Raw genomic sequence first — 10,853 nt, forward strand, 5'->3', positions numbered from 1 at the left:
CCTTGCTTAATTTTGATTTATAAGTGCTTGCCAATTTGACAAGAGCTCCAAAAACATGTTAACCAACCTGTTAGAACTGTTCATGTTTGCATTCAATTCTGAGAAATCGATAATAACAAAGTTGAGTATATTGTTTTGTTACTTGTTGGTGAATTTCCCAACCTACCTGATTTAGGTGAAAAAAAAAAAATCCAGTGAATTGTCACATGATAAAAGAGTGGGTCCAACTCAGGAATCCAATCTATAATAAATAGACTTGGAAGGGAGCTGACTTCTGGTATGTTGCCAGAGGTTAATGGGACTTGGGTTACATGGAATTATACCACTAGACTGATATTTTCATGATTTTATATTCTTCTTAGGTTCATTTGCTCCTCTTCTTTCTGGTAAGTTTTCTTAAATACTTGAAGAAAATCTCTTATTGTCTCTTATTTATAAAAATAAATACTTACAAAATTAGATGCCCTATAGTCCTTTAATATTTTTTCATTTCAATTTATTGGATACGATCCTATTTTAATGTGTATGTCATATTATAAAATATCCCTTTGGATAGAGTTGCATAAGTAATTTAAATAGCCAACTATTCCTGCTTTTTAAAATGAAAGTTTTGCTTTCATTACCCCTTGGTCTTTTGCATGATTTGGTACTTTTGAAAAAAAATTCTGCTCTAGCAAAATAGAACTGAGAGTCAAATGTTGTTATGCAAAAATCATGGCATCCTGGTGTCCTGGGCTCCTAATTTCACCTCAGTGACAATGTTACTAATAAAACCAAAAGAAACAAACAAACAAAAAAAACCCAATAGAAAGTTGACTGGAACCCTGTGATATCATGCTTGCTGTTTTAGATAAAACGTAGACTGGCTCAAATCAGGAAAACATTAGGCCCAGTTATGATTTATTCAGGAACTCAATGTTTATGGTTGAGAAAATTTAAATATAAAACTTTTTAATACTTCTTAAGCACAAAACACTCAGCGTAAGCCCCACAATCAGTCCATAACGGTATAGGTCATGTCTTCCTGGCATTTGATGGTCACTGTTTTTTCCCCTAGGTATCGTGGCAGGTTCAGTACTTGCTCTCTTCTTGGTTGGTGTCTCCTTATACATGATACTAAAGTACAGAGAACAGTAAGTTCAAATGCATGTTTGATCAAAATGCACAACAGGTTTTAGCTTCTTGTCTGAAACTGAACACAGAAGCACCCATTGTTTGAAGTGAACATTGCAATGTGACAACTGTAAGGAGGGATCTGGTGATATATAGAAGGAAGACCCTTCTGTAAGAATTTAAAAGATCCCACACACACAGCTCATGTAAAATGATGTTTATTTAGACAGTACCCTGTACAAAATCTAGGGATCAGAAAGAAAAACAAAACAAAGCAAAATGCCAGTGGTAACAGCTGCAGATATTTTGGTCTATTTCTATCAAATATTTCTCTTTCTTTTTTTGCTTTTTAAACTGAAATTTTGGCATTATAATATCTCATCTTAATTTGATTTCCATTTAGATAAATGTATATATTTTTCACATCCTTTTTTTAGTTACTTAAGAGCATATTATTCTAGTCTGTGTATTCATGCTTTGCAACAATTTTATTTATATACATTTGTTTTGATAATAAATAAGATAGGAGGAAAACCTTTGGATAAACTGTTTTCCTCATCTGCTAATTTCTTTAGGATAAATTTAAATTTTTAGAATTAGTAGGGAAAAGTATATGAATATTTAATACGTTTAACAAATATTGCCAAATGACTTTCCAGAAACTTCTAACTTGATTATATATCAAATAATTAACGTGTCTGGATGTGTTGTGTTTCTCGACCTCCTTTCCTGCTTCGTTGATTTGTCTATTCTTTCATCGAAAATAATTTGTGTTTAATTAATATAAATTGTATTATGCTGCTATAATATCTGATAGAGGATCTCTAATACAGTTTTGGGGGCTTTCCTCTGTATTATGTTTTTTCTTACAGGCAATTTTGGAAATTGTTATCAATCAAGTGTTATGACTGCATTTAAGTCTGTAGAGGAATTTCTGAGAAATTGGCCTCTTTCATGTTCTCTTGTTCAGAAACATACTAGGTCTCTCCAATTGTTTCCATATAGATCTGGCTCAGGTCAGGAAAACCTTAAGCCCAAATATGATTTTTCAGGAATTCAGTATTTAATGTTGAGAAAAGTTAGGTATAAGAGTCAAAAAACAATTTTGCCCTAGTCAAGTCATCTTTTCTTTGACTAAATTATTTTTCTGTTTGCATAAATACTAGATTTCTATTTTTTGTATTTTCTTATCCAGAAACTAGACATACCTTTACATTTTACTTTTAATTTGTTTTATAACATCTGAATCCAACTGGAATTTATTTTGTGGCCTGGTGGTCGATGTAACCCCACTTGCATTCTTTTTCTATGTAGTCAATTCTTTGAAAGCCTGTTTTGAGGAACATCCCTCCTTACCCATTGTTTTGCAGTGCTTTTTACCAGGAAGTGTAATTATTTACATAATAATTAAATAATTAATATTTAATTATTATGTCAGCTTCGAGTTATGTCAGAGACACATGATAGAGATGTGGAAAATAGATGGTATTCTGCTGATCTGCCTGTCTCTAGGAGCCAGAACTACTCTATTAACAATTATAGCATTATAAAAGTTTTTCTGAGATTTCAATTTTCTCCCTCTTTAAATTTTTTTCCATTTATTTTTGCAGATAGGTTATAGAACTACTTATATACAACCATAACCACAGCCCCAAGAAAAAAGTATTAGTATTCACAGTTTCCTTCCAGAAACATAATTACATAAATTTAAATTATCTAAGTATCCTTTTTATTGCTTTTGTAAATAAAATCATTTGGCTCTGACATAATTAATTTCAAATGATAACTAGGAATCTTTATCCTAATACAATTATTCATTTTAACAGTTTTTTTTGTGAGTTATCAAGTTAGTAAAAGCATTTTCTACAAATCATTATTATTGCCATGATTTCCACTTGCTGTACATTTTTTTTTAATTTTTTAGTTGTAGTTGGACACAATACCTTTATTTTATTTATTTATTTTTTTATGCGGTGCTGAGGATGGAACCCAGCACCTCGCACATGCTAGGCAAGTGCTCTACTGCTGAGCCTCAAGCCCAGCCCCTTGCTGTATATTTTTATTTACTTATTTTGGTCTTTATTGCTCAATGTGTTAAGTTAAAGAATATCAGCAATTTCAGAATAGACTCTTCCATATGTTGCTGTGTTTTTTAAAATTTTTAAATTTTATTTAAAAATTTAAATTTCAATAATGTTAAAGAAATAGAAGTGATACGATGAGAGATAATGACCGTGACCATTTGTTCTTTTATTATGCAGTAACTTCTGAGTACCTCTTATGTCTTAGCCCCAGCCTAGACTAGAATCACAAGATGTAGTAGGACATGGGCTGTATCATTAAGATCAAAGTCTGGCTGAGCACAGTGGTACCTGCCTGTAATCCCAGCAACTCAGGAAGCTGAGGCAGGAGGGTCTCAAGTTGGAGGACATCCTTAGCAACTTAGTGAAAACCTGTCTCAAAATGAAAATTAAAAAGAGATTGGGGGTGTAACTCAGTGGTACATTATTCCTGGGTTCAATCCCCAGAACAAAAGAAGAGGAGGAAGAGGAGGAGGAGAGAGAGGAAAGAAGAAGAAAAGGAGAGAAGAGGAGGGGGAGGGAAAAGAGAGAGTGAAGAGAGGGTGAAGATATCAGTCTGGCTGAGAAGCAAGCTTGCAAATCAACAAGAATGTAGTGTTGTCATATTGAATTAAGGGATATTTGGTAGGAACACAAAGCAAATGGTCAATAATTGGAAATTTTAATCAGAAACAGTTTCATAGTGAAGAAGCTGTTTCAGATGAGACTTAAGAAAGACAAAAAGAAAAAAGTATTCCAGATAGAAGGAGCAGTTTGAATAACAGCCTAGGAGCTTGACTTCCCATCATGTATTGTAAGGACTATATAACCAGTCTGACATGACTTGGAAATAGTACATGTGGTAGTGATTGAAAATAAAGATGGTATAGATTTACGAGGAGGTGTGACATCAGAGAGCCCCTGACACATAAACCTTGTGGAAATAACAGAATACTGATATCTGCAAAGGATACATTTTTAGCAACAACACAACATTCCATCAGGCATTAGAGACTTCTTTGTATGCATAGATTCTTGAGTCTCCATACATGATAGTGTTAGGGAAAATAACCAGATGATGTCTCATCAAGTCTCAGATAACTTTGGATTAGGGATGACTAAGTCATGCCGCCCCAGTGCATCACCCAAAATACCCAGAAAAATTACTTTAGCATGCCAAGCCCTGCAGGTTCTACCATTTCCTGGGCAACCAGTGCCATCTGATGCCATTGTTCACAGCTGTATAACCTAGTACAGGTAATGGACATGAAGAGGTTGCACTGAAATCGCATATTGATGGTGTCCTTGAACCTAAGCAATTTACTGTAGACCTGGGAGGGCCTGAGCATGGGTTTGGCCACATTCTACAATTGGGATGCACTTAGACTCTAGTGTTTACCAGAGTGGGCACCTCTTCACTATGGAACTGTTTCTGATTAAAATATAAATATATACATATGTATATGTATAACAAATAAATATTTATTTACTTGTTTGTTTGGTTGGTTTTTTGTTTTTTGTTTATTTTTCTTGCAGAGGTTCACAATGACCATGAGTGTATTCAAAGTATGGCAATAAAGAAACCCATTTTGGTTTGGTTTGGGGCAGTTTTTCTAAACAAATAGAACTGCAAAACTTTTTTTTTTTTTCAACATAGTCCTTTAACATCCATAGAACTACTGTTCCACTTGACATTGGGGGAATCTAGAAAGTTTGTGAAGAGCTAGACTATCAAAATCCCTGCACACACCATGACAAAGAGCAGGAGTATGTCCTGTAGGATCTTAGGCAGGGAAATAAGGTGTTCATATTTGCACTTCCCAAAGAAGGGGCAAGTTGGGCTGTCAGTCAAAGTAGCAGGTCAAGAGGGTGGCACCTATGTAAGAGGTATCTTCTTTACGAAAAGAATGGGACTTCCAGGACTTAGTGATCTGCTGAATGTAGGGAGAAGGGCCACACAGAGCAACTCCTGTGAAGGTGGCCCAGGGGCTCACTACATGAGGAGAGTGGCAGGTTTTGTGGGAAAGAGGATGATGCATTCTGAGGCAGCCATGATGAGGACTCAGGAGAGGGGCCCGAAGTCAGGTGGGTGACACATCACAGTGGATGCCTTGAGACCAAAAACAACAGAAAAGGTAAAAATGGGGATGAGAGGGCTCCTCAGAGGGACAGTAATATTGAAAAGGCAAGAGGGAAACGGTAGACGGAGGTAGACGGAAATGAGGAGAGAGTAGTTTCATAGAATTCAAGAGAGAAAAAGGATCCCCCTCCAAAATAATAATAATAGGGCTATCATTTGCATGGCTTTCCTCACAGGAAGTTAGAAGACAATTTTAGCTAAGAGTCATTTAAAATTTAAATAAATAGAAAATGTGGTCTCTATCTCTTTCCTTCATGCTGTTAAGTTTGCTATCGGAGCATTGCATGTGTAGGAAAATTTGCAAATTTGGAAATGCCTAGAGGTTCAAATAATGCGTAATGTTCCAGTCTTAATATTATTATTTATTAGCATGTTACATCATATAACATATTTAAATGCCTTAATTAATATGAGCCAAGCATATATGTTAAACTAAATACCTAAGTGTCACTCACACTTTGCATTTTCTAATCCACTTCAATTTGTTTTCTAATAATTAATATAAACATTTGAGCTGCCTTGAATACTTTTTTTATAAATGCGATGAGTGATCATTTAAAAATGAATTCCTAGAGACAAAATTAAATATTTTTAAAAGCCACCCAAATATTGGAAGAAAATTCTAAGATATTTTAACAAAGCCTAAATCTCACACTTACCCAAAGATTACCATTTTATAATATCTTTAATGTGTCTTTTATAAGCTGACCTCTTAAATGTGGTTGTAAGTGGCATGCTGTAAGTAGCCTTAGCACCCTTAGCAGTGATCTTTCTTACCCAGTAATTTATTCCAGAGCTCTTCCTGATGGCATTGTATTGTCTTCCATTAATTCTAGAAACATGGCTTTAGAAGCAGAGTAAGGCTAGGATGTAGCTAAGTGGTAGTGCACTTGCCTAGCATGAGTGAAGCACTGGGTTCAATCCCCAGCAACACACACACACACACACACACACACACACACACACACACACACACACCAGTATAGTACATTCTCTTGAAAATTAGTTAAAAAATTTTAGAGCTGTATGAGTATGTAAGGATTCTGAGTTAAACATTAAATATCAAAATTTCCTTTTAAATCAGAATGGGAAATGGAGTCTCAAAGGGGTAAAATTATGATTCTATCCTAAAATAAAACCTTCTTTTCACTTTTTTATTCAATTTGGGAGTCATGTTTGTTAGTCACTAAGACTCGTGAATGTGGGATAAAACTATCTAGTGTCAGCTTCTGACATGGACACCTCCCGCACTGGCAAATAATTTATTTTTATGTGCCTTTGCAAAAAATGGAGTTTTTACTTCACAGAATATTTAAGACAATAAAATAAAATCATCAATGCAAAGTACTTACCATGTGTTTACATTTATAGAAAGCAAACAACTGATACACATTTATAATAATCATTTTAATGAGTAAAAAATTTTGCTTTTTTCTTATTTCTTCCATTTAGCAATTATTATACAAATACAAGCCCTAAAGATGGAGCTCTTCATTTGGAAGCACGAGAAATATACTCTGTTGATCCGTACAACCCAGCAAGCTAATCAGAAGACAAACTGGTATCTAATTAAATTTAAATATTTTTATTCATTTATATGTCAAGATTTCCTTCCATTTTTTACCAATAATCATAGTGCTATTTTATCAATAAGCATAGTACTAAGTATATATTGCTCTGACTTGCACAAATCTTTAGTGACCATGCACGTTGTTAATTTACCTATTAACAACTGATCTTATTGTATTGCCAACTGATCTTCCTGGTTTTGTAAAAGTCCATTCATCCATTCAACAAAGATATAACTAAATAGTACAATGACTAAGAAAGAAAGAATGAAGAAGATAAATGTTATAAAGAGAAATAAAGTAGGCAAAGGAGACAGAGAGAACATGGTGGGTCTGAGTTTTGTCTTTACTAAGAGAATGGCATTTGAGCAAAGAGTAGAGGGCAGCAAGGAGCAGCCCCGGGGCTTTGTGGAGGAAGAGCATCTGAGAAAGCACAAAGATCATGAGGGGCAGTAAGCTGCCATGTTGGAGGCATAGCCAGGTGGTCAATGTGACTTCAGCTGGACTGACCAGGGGGTAGAATCTTTGATTCTCATTAGAGGAATAGAGAATGGGGATAGGGTGATTGTATAGAGTATGTGAGGTCATCGTGATACATTTTTAAGCCAAGAAGCATCACAAGCACCATAATTGCTATGTTAAGAAGAAACTATAGGAAGTCAGGGTGCCAGTGAGGAGGCTGCTGCAATAACCCAAGCAAGAAATAGTGAGTACCACCACCCCACCAGGCTGGAGAGAAGAGTCCAGATTCCACGTGCATTTTTCAGAGGGTAACAATAGGATTTGCTGACAATTTATTTCAGGATAAGAGAGAGAGAACAAGGCAATGATGATGATGTCAGGGCTTTGGGGCCTAAGCAACCAAAAGGAAAGAGTTGCCATTAAAGTGGTTGGGAATGTGAAGAGCAAGACTGAGGAGAAGAACAGGAGTTCCATTGGGGGATGAGTCATCTACCATGAGAAATGTACAGGCTGATGTACAAGTCTGTGCTGCAGGCAATAGGTCCAGCCTGGAGATATGCATGTGGGCCTTGTCTGGGTGTGGATGTATGTGACAATGAGATTAAATAAGATCAACAAGGGTGGGGGTGGTGTAAGAGGCTAGGGAAGAGAAAAATTCCCAGGTCCTGAGCCTTGGGTACTCCAAAGGAGGAGATATGGGTTGAGAAGGGACCAACAAAGGCTGGAAGGAGCAGAAGAGGATCCTGATGCAGAAGAGTCCCAGAGTGTGCTGTTGGAGAAGTCAAATGGAGAAAGAAGAAAGCAGCAGGGGCCAACTCCACCATCTGCTATAGATAGGTCACAAAAGATGAGCAGTAGAAATTGACCATTGGCTTTAGTAGCACAAAATCTATTAATGAACTCGATGAGAACAGTTTGGGCAGAAAGTAGACATGTAGAAGTAGGACTGGCATGACCTTATGACAGAATGAAAGAAGATAAATTGTAGATATCAATACATACAGCTTTTTCTACGTGTTTTTCTTTAAAGGGGACCAGATCCATAGAGTGACAGCAAGAGGCAGAAAGAAGAGGAAGAAGTCAGGGGAGATATTTTTTAAGAATGGATAAATAGCTATTATGCTGCTGTTCTGTATGCTGATGGGAATGATCTGGGGGAAAGTGATGGCAGGAAAGAGGGAAGCTTTGCTGGAGCAGCATCTAAGGGGCACTATAAGGAATAGGCTCTACTGCTTGAGCAGAGAGATTGGCCTGCTATGGGAGAAGGCTTTGTCACAGAAGGGAAGGCAGAATAGACAGGTGCAGGAGAAGGCAGGTGGGAGGTGTGGTGGTGCATGTGTGGTAGTGAATGCATGGGTGGAAATTCCCCTTGATGATTGTCTTCTCAGTGAAAAGAAACAAATTGATCAGCTGACACTGAGAATGGAAAAGACTCTAGAGATTAAGGAGAATGGAGAAGCCATTTTTATAGTAAACTAAAATTGAAGACTAAATCAGAGGGAGTACAGAAATGTGGACAGGCACCCTAAAGGATCCATCTGAGGCAGAAAATGGGGGTGAACACCAGAAGGTTTCCTCTGCCCAGTCATTTATGTTGAGCGTCTTCCATGCCCTCACTATCATTCTGAAAGACAGATACTATCCCCAAATAATACCAAGATGAAATAATATCCTAGATGAGAAAAAAAAAAAGAAAAAACAAGACTAAAAGATTCTCTTGGGCAACCTCAAGAATTCAAGTTCCAAAGTGACTTGAAAGTGCTTTCTCCTACACAACCTATAAGACAAAAAAAAAAATGAAGTTACCACCTCTGCCCTTTTGGAAATTACTTAAGGAATATAAAACTTATATATCATAGGGTCAGAATAAATACCATAAGCAATGTACAGAAAAGCCATAGTGGTAATGGAGGAAGAAAAGTTACTAATAGAGAGTTGTAGAAAAAGGGAAGAGGAGAGCAGGATACTTCATACCAGAGAGATCTCCAAATCCAAACCATGAGAGACCAGAGTAAACCCATTGAATAAACATTTGTTGAATGAATGAATGAGAATGAGATGATTACTTCCATTTCTCCCTCATTGGGTTATTCACATTTATCAACATAAATACAATTATTATCTGTTCCAGATCCTGTTTTCTGAAGAAGCATGTCTTTTGGAATGATGTCTTCTAATAGGCGTTAAAGGTTATAATTGAATGAAAACATTAACGCTCTCATTATTTGAACATCAAGTTGCACCGCTGCCGCCTACACAGGAAGGACCTATTTCAATGTGGTTCATGACTTGGAATCGCACAGAACATTCATTGGAAAGACATCACCTTAAGATCAGCAAGTCTCTTTGTGTGGTCTCAACGTCAGTCAAGTGATTTCATAAGCTAATAACTTCCTGTATGTACTTATTCCCAAGCAAATCAAAGAAAATTTGCTTGACATTAAAGACAGGAACTGAGGTTCACTGCCATGAGCAGTGCAAGGATTTGCCAAAGACTCCCTCTGATCTGCCTAAAGCCAGGCTGTGGCAACGAACAAGGACATGGCTTTAGAAGTGTCACCTTCTTACCAAGGCACTGAAAACAGCTGTCTTCGCCTCTAGACCAATCCTCTTTTTGTAGCCAGCAAACTTTCTGTTGCCATATGCTTTGGGTTTAATGTGGCTTTAATTACTTAAGCCACATACAGAGTACCCCCTGTGATTATGATGGGCCTGCCTTTTGGAAAAGACTGGCTTTATTTTAATAGTAGCTTCCTTTTCTTATGTGGTTAAATATTTCACTTTTAGTCCCATTTGTTTTAAGTTTCTCTGGCAATACTGTATAATATTTTTTGCCTTTTCCATAATCACTGATTTTTCAATTTGCACAAGTTTTTTTTTTTAATTATAGGAGTCAAGTTTTAATTCTAATGATTTGGTATATATTTCAAGCTTTGGATATTTTTAATGTGTACATTAGTCATTCAAATAAACTGTATTTGAAAAAAAAATCACTTGCCTTGTATGATTCTGTTTTTTCTGGAATCAATACTTTTTTTTTTCTTTTGTACTAGAGATTGAACCCAGGGGTGCTTAAACATTGAGCCACATCCTCAGCCCTTTTTATGTTTTATTTTGAGACAGGGTCTCACTGAGTTGCTCAGGGCTTCACCAAGTTGCTGAGGCTGGCTTTGAACTCATGATCCTCCTGTCTCAGCCTTCCAAGCTGCTGGGATTCCAGGACTGTGCCACCACACCTGACTGGAATCAATAAACTCCTGACATAACTGACATAGTTATGTCTTGAATAACAGTCACAGCCCTAGTTCATGGTTTAAGTTATTCATTCTGGATCCCACCACTTGATCATTGTAGAAAAACTCTTAACCTACAAGTTCAAATTCCTCACTACCAATGCCTTCTCTTGTATTTATCCAGCTCACCTTTCCTCTCCCATCACACTCTAGCTCTAGCTGTTAATTTTCTGTGTTCAGTCATTTAAACTATTGTGACACAAAACCCTGCTCAACA

The 10,853-nt window shown here is 36.5% G+C and overlaps 1 protein-coding gene across 1 annotated transcript in view; it reads left to right on the plus strand.

The window, feature by feature from the left end:
* The window catches only part of Cr2 (complement C3d receptor 2), a 36,806-nt gene extending 26,520 nt beyond the window's left edge, over positions 1 to 10,286 (plus strand). The window contains exons 23-26 of the mRNA XM_040278218.2: positions 363 to 386; positions 1,058 to 1,133; positions 6,766 to 6,874; positions 9,475 to 10,286. Of these exons, the coding sequence (XP_040134152.2) occupies positions 363 to 386; positions 1,058 to 1,133; positions 6,766 to 6,859 (194 nt within the window). The 3' untranslated portion in view covers positions 6,860 to 6,874; positions 9,475 to 10,286. The remainder of the gene's footprint in view (positions 1 to 362; positions 387 to 1,057; positions 1,134 to 6,765; positions 6,875 to 9,474) is intronic.
* The last annotated feature ends 567 nt before the right edge of the window (positions 10,287 to 10,853 follow it).

Source organism: Ictidomys tridecemlineatus, chromosome 10 (assembly GCF_052094955.1).
Source record: "Ictidomys tridecemlineatus isolate mIctTri1 chromosome 10, mIctTri1.hap1, whole genome shotgun sequence".
Taxonomy (NCBI): Eukaryota; Metazoa; Chordata; class Mammalia; order Rodentia; family Sciuridae; genus Ictidomys; species Ictidomys tridecemlineatus.